Below are 18,599 nucleotides of genomic sequence, written 5' to 3'. Positions count from 1 at the left end.
GATCAAATAACCACCATCAAAGAGGAAACCATACTGTATCTAAAATATTTAGCTAGCCAGACAATTCAGAAAGCAAAACTAGCCACAGGGAAATGTCCAGTTAACTGCACACAATACCTGTGGATGCTAAAAACTCTATTAAATGATACCATTATTCATCTCAAAATGAGTTTACTTCTGTATGAATGTATAATAAATAGGTCTGATTTTATTATAGTGTAATAGACAGTATAATTGCATATAATTATACAGAAAAGCAATAACAGTATTAATTGATTTCACGCATGCTGGCCCAGGTGAGGAATGGTAAGCAAAACCCTATGGGTTAAAGGACCACTATAGGCACCCAGACCACTTCAGCTTAATGAAGTGGTCTGGGTGCCAGATCCAGCTAGGGTTAACCCATTTTTTTTATAAACATAGCAGTTTCAGAGAAACTGCTATGTTTATAAATGGGTTAATCCAGCCCTCAAATCCTCTAGTGGCTGTCTCATTGACAGCCGCTAGAGGCGCTTGCGTGATTCTCACTGTGAAAATCACAGTGAGAGCACGCAAGTGTCCATAGGAAAGCATTGATAATGCTTTCCTATGAGACCGGCTGAATGCGCGCACAGCTCTTGCCGCGCGTGCGCATTCAGCCGAATGGGAGGAGAGGAGGAGGATCGGAGGAGGAGAGCTCCCCGCCCGGCGCTGGAGAAAGGTAAGTTTTGACCCCTTTCCTCTCCCCAGAGCCCGGCGGGATGGGGTCCCTGAGGGTGGGGGAACCATCAGGGCACTATAGTGCCAGGAAAACAAGTATGTTTTCCTGGCACTATAGTGGTCCTTTAACTATAATGAAAAAGACTTGGCACATTAGGGCCTTTTGAATGCAATCATTTACATCAGTTTCTCTTCAGTCTCTTCTGGACTCCAATCAAAACACACAAGGAACATAGCACTGGAAGAGGCTGGCAAGATTCTCACAGCTACAACAAAGTGAATCTGTTCTTAGTGATGTTCTTTTATCGTGTACTTTGTATGTGGGAAAGGATTCACTTGAATGCAGAACACCAAAAAGCTGAATAATTTGGCTCCAATTGTGGTTTGAATTCTCCAAAAAAAGCACATATTAAAGAATGAAGCAGAGCTATCTGTAATCTCACATGACACAGAAAGTCATAGAAAACACAAATGATTTTGAATTCCTGTCACAGGTTAAGTTAATGTACCATCCTCAGACTTACAGCTTTATAACTCGGTTAAACTGTTTTAAAGCTTTAAAGACCAAAGAGGTGTGAGATGTCATGCCTTTAAGGTACCAGCAGGGCTAGATCCCTGCAGGTACAGGGAAGACCCAGATATCACTCTGTGAACTCAAGCCATAATTAATGGCCCCAGATTGGCGTATGAGTTGTGTACAGCTCTTGAAATCACTATAGTTAAACAATTGCTTTCAGCTAGGGTAATCCTCTAAGAATCGTGGGAGATTTGGAAATCCTCCAAGAGACCAGGAGACTCATAGCATTTGAAAAGACCCCAATTATGCTTCCCTGCCAACAGTGACAAGCAGTGGGCTGTGCATGTTCTCCAGCACTAATCACCATGTGGTCAGCAGAGACAGCACACAGATTTCAATATGTGAGGCAGATCTCCATCGCTTGCTGCAGTCACAAAGTACATGGTGGTCTGTACTGTGAAAGCAGGGAAATCCTTCTCCTGATGTGAGCAGTGACATCAGCTGAGGGAATCCTTTTTGTTAGGGTCAAGTAGGATTAGGTTAGAGGGAGGGAGAAATTTATATAGGGGTTATTTTTTCCCTTTTTTATGGGGGGTTGGAGTTATAGGATGGAAGCAAAATAGGACAATAATGAAGGAATAAGAATAAGGGTTGAATAGGCCTTACAATAGTTTTATCTGGGAATAAGCAATTTGTCTATGTATATGAATGTAAAGTGACGAATCATGAAAATATATTATTTGAAATTGTAATAACCTCAGTTTTGATGTTGTATTACACTCTATATTTTATGTGATTTGTGAAATATAACCAGCAGATTTAATGCAAAAACGGTTAAAGGAATTCACCAGGCACCAAAAACATTATCTCAATTAAATTGTGTGCAGTACTGCTATACAGTGTATCCTCTCTCTGCATGCAGACACTGAACTTAACTCATAGATGCATTGATTCAATGGATTTAGTGACTATTAAAGGGTTAATCTAAGCATCATAACCACTACAGTCCACTGCAGTGGTTATGATGCCAGGAGTACCCTGGCCCTGTTCCCCAGTAATGAGGCAAAATTTTCTCAAACGTGCCAAGCTCTGAGACTCCTTTCCCCTCTAGTAATGTGTTTCCAGCTTAGGCAGAGTTGCAGAGGCTGATCCAGTGATTTATTTACTGAGAGTGTCAGCTGACTGCTCTCAGCCTATGAGTGGCACACTGTATAGACATTTGCACAGAATAAGCCATCCCAGAAATAAATTGTGAAAGGTTTAGCTCTAAAATTGTAACTCACTCCTTGCAATATTTGTTTTTAAAACTTTAAAACCTTAAAGGGACACACCAGGCACAAAAACAACTTAATCCAAATGAAGTTGTTATGGTGCCAGGAAGCCCGTAGGAGGCGCTCTTACCTCAATGGGTTAATTCGTTCTAGAATGGTTTAACCCCCCGAAGTTGCTTCCAGCGGCAATGTCCACTTCTGCCCTGGCAGCATCAAGCTTCTGAATTTTTAGATTCAGGAAGAGAGCAGTGCCGCCGGGCAGGGGCACCGCGATTGGCTGCCACTCTGATTGGCCAAGATATATATATATATATATATAAATTAAAATAAAAAAACCTTCTATTATAAACCATGGGTAGGAGGGGGTTATATGTGCCTGCCCAACCCTGCTAGCCCTGGGATCATTGCAGAAGTGAGGGTAATGGCATATAATACTTGCTACCCCTAGGGTAACTGCAAGCTATACCCTAGTCAATAAAGGAGCTTCTTCTGGGAAACACCTTTGCACAGAGCCGTATTCTGAAGCTTCCCAAGGACGAGAGACTGAACTCCCTTGGGGAAAAAGGTAGCAACCCTTAAGTAAGCCAAAAATAAAAATAAAATGTCTGTCCTATAGGGACAGTAGGACGGGGTGTAACAAAAGTAGCCTCGTCATTGGTTCTTGGAGGAGCCTGTTTGCCAGCCTCCTGTCCTGTGACTATGATCCCTGTAATGATTTGTGGGTTAAAGACTCTGTTTGTGCCTGTGTGGGCTTAGACAGGAACCATTCGAACTTTCGAAGTGGCACTTCGAACTCCCGAACTCCTGAAGCCATTCGAACACATGACGGAGGCCATCTTGTTTAGTCGAACACATCCAGCAGTGTTCGGCCGTCGAGTGCATGGAACTCAAACCAGACACTCAACGGCACACATACTGCTAAAACTTTACCTTCCATAGAGGTTCGGCTTTTCGAACGGGAGTCGAATGGTAAACAGAAACCCACGAACAAGAGACATACAATGACTATATCCACGAACGGCTTTGTTCGATAATTCAAACATTATTTTGAATCCTCAAAGTAGACTGGCCGCACAGCCTGATTCTCTGGAACTGTTTTGGGCATGAAACCATGCGTGCGGTCGGTCAAAATGGGACTTCCATAGAATTCCTGAACCCCTGAACTGATCTGCGTGATTTTTGGATATGTTGTGCAGTTTTATTGAAGCCATGCAAATGCTATCTCATGTTTTACTTTGTACTTTCAACAGCTGTTGTGGCTGGGCAAGTTTTTTTATGTATTACTATGCACAACTAAAATAAAGAATTATAAAAAAAAAAAAAAAGTCTGTCAAAACAAAGCTTTGGAAGGTATGGTGAACCCAAGACTTGACTCCTAGCACCCACAATGCATCTCATGCATACTACATAATGCTGTAAATCTGTTGCGGTCACCGGCCCGCCGAGCCTCACGGTCGTGCCCGACCGGCACGACCGCTCCGACTACACGAGCTTACCTGCTCGTCGGCGAGCCGGGAACCGCGCATGTAGTTCTTCCGGGCATCACGCCCGAATCCAATATGGCGCCGACCACGTGGTCGCGTCTATGGATAGCCCCGCCCCCGAGAATTATACTAACGTGTGCGTGACGTCACGACGTCAACGCACACGCACGTTCTGGGGTCAGAGGTCGCCCTCTGACCAATCATAGCTTAGAGAGGGGTATTTAAACCCCTAAATCACCCTAGTACTTTGCCATGTCGTGGTTTCAGTTTCCTGGTTTCCTGAAAGTGCTAGTTTCGTGTTTCTGATTTCTTGGTATCCTGATCCTTGGCGTTTCTCTGGTTATTCTGATCTCTGGTTTCCCTGACTTGGCTTGTCTTATCGGTATTGAGTATTCTCTGGCTTCCTTGACCTCGGCTTTCCCTTTGACCATTCTCTGTCTCTAGCGTATTAGTCCGGCCATTCTAAGGTCCGGTTTACGCTCTGTCCTGTTATTTTTCCTTTTCTGACTTATGTATATGTATACATAGTTTCTGCGTGCTGGACCACATTACTAGTCGTGACATTACGACATGGCCATGGATCCTGCAGAACTATGCAAACATGTGATCGCCTGTGAAAATAGGGTGGAGGATATGGACCACAGGTTAGACCAATTTGCCCAGGCATTTCAGACCTTGCTCCAGAGGACTGCCTATTTAGAGGTTCCTCCTGTACCACCTGTGGTTCCGCCTCCTGTAGTGGTTCCCGTACCGCATAAACCACCGTCCATAACCTTGTCACCGCCCCCTCGTTATGGAGGTGATTCTAAGGAATTTAGAGGTTTTTTAAACCAAATAGAATACCACTTTGAGGCCTCCCCAGGTTCATTCCCAACAGATAGATCTAAAATAGGCTATCTGATGAACCAATTAACTGGAAAAGCCTTGACTTGGGCTAACCCCTTATGGGAAAGTGGTGACGCAATAGCCCGTGATTACAGTACCTTTCTTACGGCCTTTAAGGCTACATTTGAACCTAAAGGCAGGGAGAAGAACGCTGCCAAAGCCCTTATGAGAATCAAGCAAGGCAGTCGTTCTGTAGCCGATTATGCAATAGAGTTCAGGACATTAGCATCTGAGGTTGATTGGACCAATAGCGGTCTGGTGGCTGCTTTCTCTGAAGGTTTAGCTGAGAATATACAAGATGAGACTGCAGCTAGAGACCTTCCGGTTAATCTTAATGAGTTTACTGCCTACATGATAGACATTGATAACCGGCTCAGAGAGAGAGAGAAAAACAAACAACGTAACAGACGTTCTAATTTGTCCATAGCTCCTCGTTTCTCTAACCCAGTGGTGAGTAGCCAAACGCCTCTTCCAGAACCTGAACCCATGCAATTGGGTAGTGCTAAACTCACTGAGGCAGAGAGACAACACAGACGTAACGAGGGGTTATGTATGTATTGTGGCAAGAAGGGACATCTAAGATCGTCATGCCCGGTTCGGCCGGAAAACTTGCACACCTAAGGCACGTACGGGGACCGACCTTAGGTGTGATGTATATGTCCCCTAAATTGACTAAGAACCGTTTCCTTGTCAAAGTAACCTTATCTTTCGAGAACACTACTGTTCAGTGTGAGGCTATGATTGACTCTGGGGCAGCGGAGAATTTCCTAGACAAAGAATTCTCTGCAAAACATCTCCTGCCCTTAAGACATAAAGAGAAACCTATAGCAGTCGAGGCCATTGATGGAAGGCCTCTTACCCAGCCTTTCATCACACACGAAACTCTGCCAATCACTGTTTCAGTGGGTATTCTCCACTCTGAAGAAATGACCTTTCAAATCATATCTTCACCTACAGTTCCGATAATACTCGGTTTCCCTTGGCTCCTGAAACACAATCCACGTTTGGATTGGATTGAAGGAGAGATTGTGAGTTGGGGTGAGAGATGCAAAGGTGTTTGCTTTAAGCAAATCCTACAACCTATTGGCACCATTAATGTTCCTGTTACACCTCCCTTGACCACACAAATTCCACAGCAGTATATGGATTTGAAAGAGGTATTTAACAAGGTCCAGTCAGAAGGGTTACCTCCTCATAGACCTTATGACTGTACTATAAACTTATTACCAGGGACTATGCCTCCCAAAGGAGGAGTCTATGCCTTGTCCCCCCAGGAAAATCTTTGTTTGGAGGAATATATTAAGGATGCTCTCAGAAAGGGTCATATCCGTAGGTCCTCCTCACCAGCCGGGGCTGGATTCTTCTTTGTCTCTAAAAAAGGAGACCTACGCCCTTGTATCGATTATAGGGGTTTGAATAGGATTACCATAAAAAATGCCTACCCTATTCCCCTTATATCAGAGCTATTTGACAGATTGAAGGGAGCTCGAGTCTTTACCAAGCTCGATCTCCGAAGTGCATACAATCTAGTCAGGATTAAGGACGGTCACGAATGGAAGACCGCATTTAACACCAGAATGGGACATTACGAATACCTGGTTATGCCGTTTGGATTATGTAACGCTCCAGCGGTATTCCAGGATTTTATTAACGATGTCCTAAGAGAGTACCTTCACATGTTCGTTCTAGTGTATTTGGACGATATTCTCATCTATTCCCCAGACCTAGAGACACATCACGAACATGTGAGAATTGTTCTGAAAACCCTGTTACAGAACGGCCTTTACTGTAAACTGGAGAAATGCCAGTTTGACCAAACGGAGATACAATTCCTTGGATACGTTATATCTCCGTCTGGTTTCCAGATGGATCCTCGCAAACTGGAGGCAGTCTTACAGTGGCCATTACCCAAGGGTCTTAAAGCTACTCAACGCTTTATAGGTTTTGCGAATTACTACCGCAAATTCATAAGGGGATTTTCCTCCGTGATTTCCCCTATAACCAATTTAACTAAAAAAGGAGCAAATTGTATATCTTGGCCCAAAGAAGCAAGAGAGGCATTTGAACGATTAAAATTTTTATTTTCCTCAGCACCTGTCCTGACCCATCCTGATCCATCCAAACCATTTATCCTAGAGGTGGATGCATCAGAGACAGTAGTTGGAGCCATTCGGTCTCAAAGAGAAAGTCCTGATACGCCTTTACATCCCTGTGGATTTTACTCTCGCAAACTCACACCTGCAGAGAGGAATTACGACATAGGGAATAGGGAACTTTTGGCCATTGTACTTGCCCTTAAGGAATGGAGGCATCTCTTGGAAGGTTCCAAAGAGCCACTTTTGATCTTTACTGATCATAAGAATTTGGCTTATATTGGGGACGCTAAGAGACTGTCCTCTCGTCAGGCTAGGTGGTCATTGTTCCTCTCCCGATTCAATTTCGTAATTACATACAGACCTGGTACTAAAAACACCAAGGCAGATGCACTTTCTCGGCAGTTTGAGACAGATGAAGTTCCGGAACAGGTGATATATCCCATTGTACCTCCTGAATGCCTCGTTGCCACTACAGTTTCCGAAGTGTCTTCTCCACTCTTCTGTGCCATAATAGCAGATCAAACTCAGGCACCTGTGGGAAAACCTCCGGACAAACTGTATGTGTCACCTCAGTTTCGAAAGAAGGTACTAGATTTGTTCCATGACAGCCTCACAGCGGGCCATCCTGGAGTCCATAAAACTCTCTCTGCCATCTCCAGGAGATTTTGGTGGCCTGCTCTTAGAAACGATATCAAAGATTATGTTGGGGCATGTCAAATATGTGCCGTTTCTAAAGTTCCTCCTAGGTCACCTCCTGGACTGTTACAACCACTGCCCATACCTAGTGCTCCATGGACCCACTTGGCCATGGATTTCATTGTGGATCTACCCAGTTCAAACGGGTTTAATACAGTCCTTATGGTTATTGATAGATTCACGAAGATGGCACATTTCGTCCCACTTAAAAAATTACCATCTGCTCAAGATCTAGTTCAAATATTCTTGAGAGAGATCTTTTGGTTGCACGGTGTACCCAAAAGCATAGTATCTGACAGAGGTACCCAGTTTGTTTCTAGGTTTTGGCGTTCCTTTTGCAAACAATTGGGCGTCGAACTCTCCTTTTCGTCAGCATATCACCCTCAAACAAATGGAGCAGCAGAGAGGGCGAATCAGTCTTTAGAAGCCTATTTACGTTGCTTTATAAATGCCAATCAATCTAACTGGTACGAGCTCTTACCCATGGCTGAGTTCGCCAGAAACAACGCCACTCATGAATCTTCTAATCACAGTCCATTCTTTGTTAATCAGGGTTATCACCCCACTGTTTTTCCGTCTGCATTCTCAGACACAGAAATCCCCGCTTTGAACACCCGTTTAGAATCGATTCATGATACCTGGGATTCCGTCCATTCAGCTCTGCAAAAAGCCTCATTACGAGCAAAGGTCCAAGCTGACAAGAAACGGGGCGCTAATCCTGTCTATCTTCCAGGTGACAGGGTGTGGCTCTCCACAAGACATATCAAGCTTAAGGTCCCGTCCATGAAATTTGCCCCTCGGTACATTAGTCCCTTTCGAGTTACCCAACGTATTAATCCAGTGACCTATACTTTGGCACTACCGGCTCATATGAGAATAGCGAATACTTTCCATGTGTCTCTGCTCAAGCCCCTTACTTGCAATCGCTACACCAGGGTATCCACTCCTCCTCCGCCCTTGGTAGTGGGTGATCAAGAAGAATACGAAGTCCGTTCTATCATGGACTCCAAACTATCCAGAGGTGTCTTGTCCTATCTCGTTGACTGGAAGGGTTATGGTCCCGAGGAACGTTGTTGGGTTCCTGCTGACCGGGTCCATTCGCCCCGTCTTATCCGGTCATTTCACAACCGCTTTCCTCTTAAGCCGGGTCCTTCCCGCCCGGTGCGCGGTCTTCGAGTGGGGGGTACTGTTGCGGTCACCGGCCCGCCGAGCCTCACGGTCGTGCCCGACCGGCACGACCGCTCCGACTACACGAGCTTACCTGCTCGTCGGCGAGCCGGGAACCGCGCATGTAGTTCTTCCGGGCATCACGCCCGAATCCAATATGGCGCCGACCACGTGGTCGCGTCTATGGATAGCCCCGCCCCCGAGAATTATACTAACGTGTGCGTGACGTCACGACGTCAACGCACACGCACGTTCTGGGGTCAGAGGTCGCCCTCTGACCAATCATAGCTTAGAGAGGGGTATTTAAACCCCTAAATCACCCTAGTACTTTGCCATGTCGTGGTTTCAGTTTCCTGGTTTCCTGAAAGTGCTAGTTTCGTGTTTCTGATTTCCTGGTATCCTGATCCTTGGCGTTTCTCTGGTTATTCTGATCTCTGGTTTCCCTGACTTGGCTTGTCTTATCAGTATTGAGTATTCTCTGGCTTCCTTGACCTCGGCTTTCCCTTTGACCATTCTCTGTCTCTAGCGTATTAGTCCGGCCATTCTAAGGTCCGGTTTACGCTCTGTCCTGTTATTTTTCCTTTTCTGACTTATGTATATGTATACATATTTCTGCGTGCTGGACCACATTACTAGTCGTGACAAAATCATGCTGGTGTGACTCCTGGTGTTGCAGGATTGACTTTAGACAAAAATGGCCAACCTGCTGTGACTAGAGCTGAATTTGAGATTTTGGCAACTCAGCACTGTTTGCATACATTTTGCAATGGGCTTCAATTGACTGCATTTTTGTTTTAGTGGAAACGCTACATTTCCCCACACACTCTAAGCACCAAAAAAACGTTTCTTTAATTTTAACGTGTACATGCTTTTGTTGTATTTGGGAAACCTGGTGTGATCTACTGTAGTAAAAACAATAAATTGTGCTCAGCCAAATTCTCCATAAAAAAATATAAATAAAATCCTCATAAGGCTGGATGATTTCTACCCATTACAGATATGAGGCTTATCATTTTACTCTGAGCTACTTACTGCTCCTACACATTTCCACTTCACAAGAACAGCACAAGAACTGGTAAAAAAAAAAAGCAATAGTTAAATATAGCAGACTGCTCTATAGGAAAAATGATTTTCTATAATGGCTCCATGTTCAAGTCATGGATTTCATATGCTGTTTATCCTGTAACATTTTATAAAGCTACTGTTTTACTTAGATATATAATCAATGTCTTAAGATATTTTTGTTCGGCATGTCTGAAAATAATAATAATAAAGTAGTGTAACTTTATCTGAATTAATATGTTTAATTAGACATGTTTAAATACACAGGTTTTTTGTTTAGTTTTGAAGGGGTTTAGGATAAGAAGTCACTAGGGGTACTAGGTTTGTCCGGGGGCCTCTTTACTATAAACTAATAGGACATGCTTAAACCGTTATTTGCACAGTGATTTTTATAAATAAAACTTTCCCATATGCAAATTAGCAGGATTATCGAATTATTATTATTTTATTATTTATATAGCGCCTTCAGATTCCGTAGCGCTGTACAATGGGGATAATAAAGTCAAGGTGTACATTATACGGCTTTCAAGTATAATACAGTCATTAGGTTAAACAGATGTCTAATGAGGCAAACCACAAAAAAAATCCCAAGAATCCTTTTTATGAAGGCACGGTTATTTCAAAATTATTTGAAGTATGAATGGTATGCACTTCGAGAACAAACATTCAACCTCAACAAGGTTATACAGGATAAACTGATTAACCAGTGGCTCTTTCTAGGGGCTACTACAATCATACACTAGAAAAAAAGATAAGGGAATTCATTCCCATAGTACACTGGGTAGACAAGTTGTAGGAGTCCGGCGCTCTCTCTAAAATATTTGGAAATATATGCATTTTTTAAAATTATTTTCTCAGCAAATTAAACTAAACTACACAATTACAATTATTTATGTCGCGCCAACATATAACACAGTGCTGTACAACTATATGAAGAAACAACACAAATATGTATTAAAAATGTATCTAAGGACACAGAGCGACAGGGGGCACTGTAAGGCGATCATGCAGGGTGACAGAAGGTGCCTCAGGCATGTACAGGGTTGGACAAATGTCTGTCGAGAGTGTTTTATATTGTTATTTTTTTCATTGTCAGCTTTCAGGAAGATATATTTCCTCAGAGATCAGCATAAACTGGAAGATGTAAGCTACCAACAGTAACATTATTGGAGTCATAACTACTTGGCTACTGAGGTTTTCCTGTATATTTGATGTATGAGTGACCCACAGCTCACAGATTTTTACCATGTGGTTATGAAGGAGGCAATCTTGGGCAATAAATTAGTGGGGAAGCCAATTAAAAAAATGAATGGCACTGAATAGGTCACAAAATATTTATGCTAGAGAGTACTGCTAATTATGAAGACCTTATTACCAATAGTCATCATATGGGATAATGGGAGGACATTATCTAAGGTGCAAAAGGGGGAGCTATACAAGAATGTCACATGAATTAATGGGAAGGGTTATAGTAAAGGAGTAAGATAGGGAGTTCGTAGGCAGATGATATACGTAGCAATAGATAAGGTTATGGGGACAGGTTATACAGAGTGATAGGAGTAGATTTAGAGAGAAATTATATGGAGTAATAGGAGGGGTTATATTGAGGTTATATGGTGTAATAGGAGGAGTTATAGGGAGAGGTTATATGGAGTAATAGGAGGAGTTATAGAGAGAGGTTATATGTAGTAATAGGAGGAGTTATAGGGAGAGGTTATATGGAGTAATAGGAGGAGTTATAGAGAGAGGTTCTATGGAGTAATAGGAGGAGTTATACGGAGAGGTTATATGGAGTAATAGGAGGACTTATAGGGAGAGGTTATATGTAGTAATAGGAGGAGTTATAGGGAGAGGGTATATGGAATTATAGGAGGAGTTATATGGAGAGGTTATATGGAATAATAGGAGGAGTTACATGGAGAGGTTATATCTAATAATAGGAGGAGTTATAGGGAGAGGTTATATGGAGTAATAGGAGGAGTTATAGGGAGAGGTTATATGGAGTAATAGGAGGAGTTATAGGGAGAGGTTATATGGAGTAATAGGAGGAGTTATAGAGAGAGGTTATATGGAGTAATAGGAGGAGTTATAAGGAGAGGTTATATGTAGTAATAGGAGGAGTTATAGGGAGAGGTTATATGTAGTAATAGGAGGAGTTATAGGGAGAGGGTATATGGAATTATAGGAGAAGTTATATGGAGAGGTTATATGGAATAATAGGAGGAGTTACATGGAGAGGTTATATCTAATAATAGGAGGAGTTATAGGGAGAGGTTATATGGAGTAATAGGAGGAGTTATAGGGAGAGGTTATATGGAGTAATAGGAGGAGTTATATGGAGAGGTTATATGGAGTAATAGGAGGGTTATAGGGAGAGGTTATATGGAATAATAGGAGGAGTTATATGGAGAGGTTATATCTAATAATAGGAGGAGTTATAGGGAGAGGTTATATTGAGTAATAGGAGGAGTTATAGGGAGAGGTTATATGGAGTAATAGGAGGGTTATAGGGAGAGGTTATATGGAGTAATAGGAGGGGTTATAGGGAGAGGTTATATGGAGTAATAGGAGGAGTTATATGGAGAGGTTATATGGAATAATAGGAGGAGTTATATGGAGAGGTTATATGGAATAATAGGAGGAGTTACATGGAGAGGTTATATCTAATAATAGGAGGAGTTATAGGGAGAGGTTATATGGAGTAATATGAGGAGTTATATGGAGAGGTTATATGGAGTAATAGGAGGAGTTATATGTAGAGGTTATATGGAGTAATAGGAGGGGTTATAGGGAGAGGTTATATGGAGTAATAGGAGGGGTTATATGGAGAGGTTATATGGAATAATAGGAGGAGTTATATGGAGAGGTTATATGGAGTAATAGGAGGAGTTATATGGAGAGGTTATATGGAATAATAGGAGGAGTTACATGGAGAGGCTATATCTAATAATAGGAGGAGTTACATGGAGAGGCTATATCTAATAATAGGAGGAGTTATAAGGAGAGGTTATATGGAGTAATAGGAGGAGTTATAGAGAGAGGTTATATGGAGTAATATGAGGAGGTATAGGGAGAGGTTATATGGAGTAATAGGAGAGATTATATGGAGTAATAGGAGGAGTTATAGGGAGTAATATGAGGGATTATATGGAGTAATAGGAGGGATTATATGGAGTAATAGGAGGAGTTATAGGGAGTAATAGGAGGAGTTATAGGGAGTAATAGGAGGGGTTATAGAGAGATTATATGGAGTTTGAAGGAGATGTTGTAGAGTGCAATAACAGAAGTGTGATTTTATGAAGTAGCAGCAAATATAATTTTATTGGTATAACAGAAGATTTACTGGAAGTGGTTAAACTGTAGCAAGCAATATGTTAAGGGGAGGAGAGGCTTTACTGGAGAGTTGCTAGGGAGATATAGAAAGACTTTTCTTGGAATGGGAAAAATATGATCTTAGAGGCTGGCTTGATATTGTGCGCGGTTTGTGCAGTATGCACATGTGGGATATTTTTAGGATTCCTCAGATCCTGTGAGTCATTCACCCACATACTGTGTCTGAATCACAAGCACAAAAGAGGAGAAAAACAAAGCATCAGGAAGTTTGGAACATTTAATAGAGCAGAGAAGGAATGATCAGAGCTGTTATACAATAAGGTTTGACATTTACTGAGAGTTAGCTGGGAAACATACTTGAAAAGGAGAAAAATGTCATTGTATTCTTTCTGGTAAACAAACCCTAAATAAATAAATATATTAACTGAACTACAGAAACACCCATTGATAAAAAAAAATCTGACTTCTCAGACTCTAAATAGACTATAACTCCCCACAGTAGTCACTGTAGCACAAAAATTCTTAAGATGTTAGATGATTGGAGTAGCAGTCTGAAAAAAGCACAACTCTGCTACACATGCTCAGTTTATACAAAGTGCCAGGTCCATCATCATCATAGTCTTCACATATTCAAATTTAGAACAAAAAAGTACTCGGTAAATCATAAAATGTTCCACATACATAATAATGTTGGTGTTTACCAAAATCCAGTGCTCAGGTAAGACAGTGTCAGTAGAACCCAATTACTATGTGTGTCATAGATGCTCTGCATTTCTATCCATTGATGAGTATAGAGACACATTGTTCATCATTATACAGTATGTTATTATCATTAAAGAGACACAGTTAGCATCTTCATGTAATAGAGCATTTTCATTATCAGCATCATAACCCAGAGATATAGGAGCATGCCAATTACCTCGGGCCGCTTCCTTTACAGGTGATGGAACTGGTGTTGCCGCCTCTGGTGTGTCAAAGTGTCCCTCCGAGTCTGAACTGGGATGGAAATTAAACCAGTTTTGTTAGATTCCTGACATGGTTAGTAAGCAGATTTAAATCTTGTCATAACTCAATGCAGTCTGACATATTTCATGTCCATATTTCAATCCCACAAGCATGCATACCTACCAGTCGCCTGAATACCTAGGATGAGCACCACCTTATTAGCTCAGTATCTTGCTTTCCACTGGCACAGGTTTTTAGAAGATCTTAAGGCTCTTTTTAATCCATCTAAAAATGTTACTATCTACAACAGCACTGCTAGATCTGTTATTCATATTATAAAGGGCCATAATATACAGCACCACAAATTAAATATATGGATCCACAGTTTATATGGATAGTGCCACAAATGTACCGTACAATAGATAGTGAAATTATACTGCTAAGCAACTCTAATACTTGCCAATGGGTAGTGTTGATTGGGAATTTTAAGCCCTAGATATGTTATACAATGTTCATATGCAATATAGGTTTGCTGGGAAAAGAGTTGGTAAAGAGACAGGTAACAGTAAATAATCATTGAAATGTTCCTCTCCCCCACTACAATTTATTTTATCATCAGAAAAAAATTTAATGCACTTTGAAAAAATGTAAAATACATGTCATTTTCCCCTTACCCTAAACATTGCGGAATAAGTTGGCACTAAATAAATGGCAATAAAAATAATAGCATGAAAGAATCAGTGAGGGATGCATGTGAGAGAACTTTGCTATTGAACTAATTAAATTCGTAAATAAAATACAACAGAAAAGTAAAAATACCTCTACATATCACATTTTTTATGCAAAGCAGAATGAGGCAAGCAGTCCAGTTTCATCAGCAAGATTCAGCTACTGTACCCTGAATATGTAATCAATAGCGTTGGTCATCACTCAACACCAGTAGCAGAAACTCATCTGCCAGTGCCAACTTACCAAGTGAAGATATGTAAAATGTGTTCACTAATAATGTCAAAATATTGATCCAACCATTGGTGCAGCCAGCAGTGCTGGTGTAAAATTGCATGTTGTCCCTTTAAGAATCATGACCATTGGAGGGTGGGGGTGATCCCGGCCCAAGAGTCCATGCTTCAGAAACTGGAGATGGGGACATGCCAGACACACAAGGTATGACCACATGGAGCTAAAATGGCAGACGGACGCTCCACGTTAATACAGCGAGGGGCAACGTGCGCACACGTGACAGAGGAGGAGAACGGAGGATCCCGCGACTGAGCCCCAAAGGCGGCGGACCGGTCGGCACGGAGCCGGCTCTGACCTCTGGATTCGGGGGTGGTCCGGAGAATATGCCCCCACATATGTGAGCCCTGTGGCGCTAGAGGGTGAGGGCCCCTCGGCGGACCGGTGGCCGGAGGGACGCACACCGGCGCCATGTATGAGACAGGAGGCGGGAGAGGCAAGTCGGGACTGGAGCTCCAGGGGGGCTCTGCTGCAGCTGGGGAGGTGCAGGAGGCTGGAGCCCTGGCTGATCTTACAGGGGGGGGGGAGAAGCTAGACAACTGTGGCCTCTGAGTGCCCACAGCGCGGTGGAGCTTACCGCGGGCACGGACGCAAGCCTTGGGGTGGAAGAAGGGGGACCTGCCGTGACAGGAGGAGCTGGGGGGACTCAGGTTGGAACAACTGACCTACTGAGCGCACACAAACCCCGTAATAACCTACGGCGCAGCCATACTGGAGTAGCCCGCGGACACACTAACTAGGCAGCTGGAAGCCTTGCACTGGACAGTTCTCTCACACAGGGCGCCAAATCACCCGCTCCAGTGAAGCGACTCAAATTTTTAATTTTTTTTCCTGCGTTTTCCTTTTTTTTTTTTATTATTAAGTGCGTTTTGAAACTCCTAAGCGTGTAATAGCATATCTATGCATTGTTTAAGACGGCTCAGAGGATTGACAGGGCCACCTTGTATAGCTCATACTTTTTTTTAATTCTAAGTTTGCATTTACTTCCTAAGGGGTTAACATAAATATGCAAGAGATCAATATAAATATTTCTGTTCTGTTGCTACCAACGCTCTTCCCCTCCAACCACTCATACGAATTTAAACATAAGTTCCTAAGCATGACCCACTGAGTACATATTTAGCGACTAAGACTTACGGTAGCTTAAATGATTATTATATGTAGGCGTAGACTGGATATACAAATGATATGAATAGCTAATTGTCATTCAAAGCGGTATTGATGTGAAAAATGTACTGTGCATTACCATGGTCTGACAAAATATGCCTTTGCGCAGGCAATACTACAATCACCATTTAAACTTGTTTTATGTCTGCTATCATGCGTGCAAAATAAAAGACAATTTTAAAAAAAATTAAAAAAATAAAGAATCATGACCATTGCACACCACTCAGGATACTATTTGTAGGAACATTTGCTTATACTAAGGGACATAAAATGTATAATGCTTTGAGAAACATTTAATGATTTTTAAAGCTCTGCAAATGTTCCTATGGATGAGAGACAAATGTTAAAGGGGTTCTGCCATGACAAACATGCAGAGTTTGGTACTATGATGCCAATGATTTTTATCTATACATTGTGTGCTAGCAAATGTGTAGATATAAAGTTATGATCTTTTTAAAGAATTGTACAGACTTGGTATAGTTCCTGGTCCAACGTTCTAAATATATCTAAAATGTTGGAATTTTCTGTTAATGCCTTTCAGATGTAGTATCTGCTCATCAGTTGAAATGCAATATTGATGAGAACAAATTAAATTGTACAGATATCACTTACAGTAACCTTTACCACCTGTAGTCCACACAACAGGACATACTGTACTTAAAAACCTAGTGAAAGCTAAATCTACCCTGCCTGGTTAAATTATTTGATATTGTTACAATTTAAAATGGAGTATTTTTAAGTTGTAAAGGGTCAGTCAAAGCACCACAACAACATTTTATAATTAGAAATGGTATGGTGCAGAGAGTATACTCACTTATGACAGAAACAATGTGTAAAAAATTGCTAATAAACCAGCCCCTGTCACAGACACAACATAGAGCATAGTTTTCACTTGTAATGTGTAAATTTAAAGCGGCACTGTCATGCCGAACTTACCTTTCCCCAATCAATTCCTCTTCTCTCCCTCTCTCAGGATCATTTCTTCCTGTCTGCTCTAGTTTTCTTTAAAAATTAAGACAAAGTAGGGACTTTGCTCGGATCAGAATTTCATTTGAATGAATGAAACTCCGATCCTATTCATTCCGGCGGCTGCATCTTGCAGCCACTTAGTAGATAACTCCCTAATTCCCATGGTATCAGGGAGCTATCTACCAAAAGGCCCTAAATAAGAATGTGGGGGGGGGGGACCTACTATCCTCCCCCCCCGGCCCCCCGGCTTCTAACCAATCAGAGTGCTCTGTGTCATTTTACACAGCATGGGAAAGTTCTTTGGAATTTTCCCAAGCTGTGTAAAATGACAAAGAGCACTCTGATTGGCTTAAACCAACCAATCAGAGTGTTTTTAGCCTAATTGCAGGCTGCGCGGAGCCCTCCATGGGTGAAGATGGATTTATTTTTTTTGCGGCAGGTTTTTTCTTTTTCGTCTGGTTTTTTTTGCGCTCGGGTTTTTTATTTTATTTTAAGTTCGACGGGTATGATTATTTGGAGTTTTGAGGGGCTGAAAAATTGAGATTTTAGAAAAGAGAAGACGTCAAATGGTAAGTTTAATTTTTCTTTACATGTTAGTTATTTTATTCCCCCCTCACTATTTTTAGAGTGAGGAGGGTAGGTAGGGGGTAACTTTTTATTTGGGTGGGCTTGGGTACCCCTAGTCACCATGATTGGGGGGGAATTTTCATTTAGGGCCCCCACCCGCCGCTCAGGGGTGGGGGCCAGGGGGGAGGACAATAGGTCCCTCCCCCCACATTCTTATTTAGGGCCCCCACCCGCCGCTCAGGGGTGGGGGCCAGGGGGGAGGACAATAGGTCCCCCCCTTATTGTTATTTAGTGCCCCCACCCGCCGCGCAGGGGTGAAGGGGCCGGATAGTAGGGTAGTTTTTTTTACAGTGATCATCCACATGCTGCTCATTGTTTAGTAGACATGCCCCTACTCGCGGTATAGCTTTTGCTCTCACATACCCCCTCACCCAAAAACCTCAGCCTAACCCCCCTCAACTCAGGAGGGACCTTAATTCTCTTGATCTCCAACAGTTGTCAGCTGACATTGATTCTCAACTGCTGTCCATCCCTTCCCTCTCCTGTCCTTCACGGGCCATCTCCATATATAACTCTACTCTTACATCTGCCTTGAACACTGCAGCACCACTCCAAACAAGCACCTCGAGGAGGACCCGCCCCCAACTATGGCATACTAAATCAACGCGCTACCTGCAAAGATGCTCCCGTTGTGCTGAACGCTCCTGGAGGAAGTCCCGCACCC

The 18,599-nt window shown here is 42.4% G+C and overlaps 1 protein-coding gene across 3 annotated transcripts in view; it reads right to left on the bottom strand.

Moving 5' to 3' along the window:
- The window catches only part of TACC1 (transforming acidic coiled-coil containing protein 1), a 124,381-nt gene that overhangs the window by 55,735 nt on the left and 50,047 nt on the right, over window positions 1-18,599 (bottom strand). For all 3 annotated transcript variants that reach the window (XM_063448410.1, XM_063448408.1, XM_063448409.1), the window contains exon 2: window positions 14,130-14,206. In XM_063448410.1, coding sequence (XP_063304480.1) covers window positions 14,130-14,206 — 77 coding nt within the window. The remainder of the gene's footprint in view (window positions 1-14,129; window positions 14,207-18,599) is intronic.

The sequence above is a fragment of the Pelobates fuscus genome, chromosome 3 (genome assembly GCF_036172605.1).
Source record: "Pelobates fuscus isolate aPelFus1 chromosome 3, aPelFus1.pri, whole genome shotgun sequence".
In the NCBI taxonomy this organism is placed as follows: Eukaryota; Metazoa; Chordata; class Amphibia; order Anura; family Pelobatidae; genus Pelobates; species Pelobates fuscus.
Note: the sequence above shows the minus strand (reverse complement) of the source record. Positions and strands in the feature narration are given on the sequence as shown.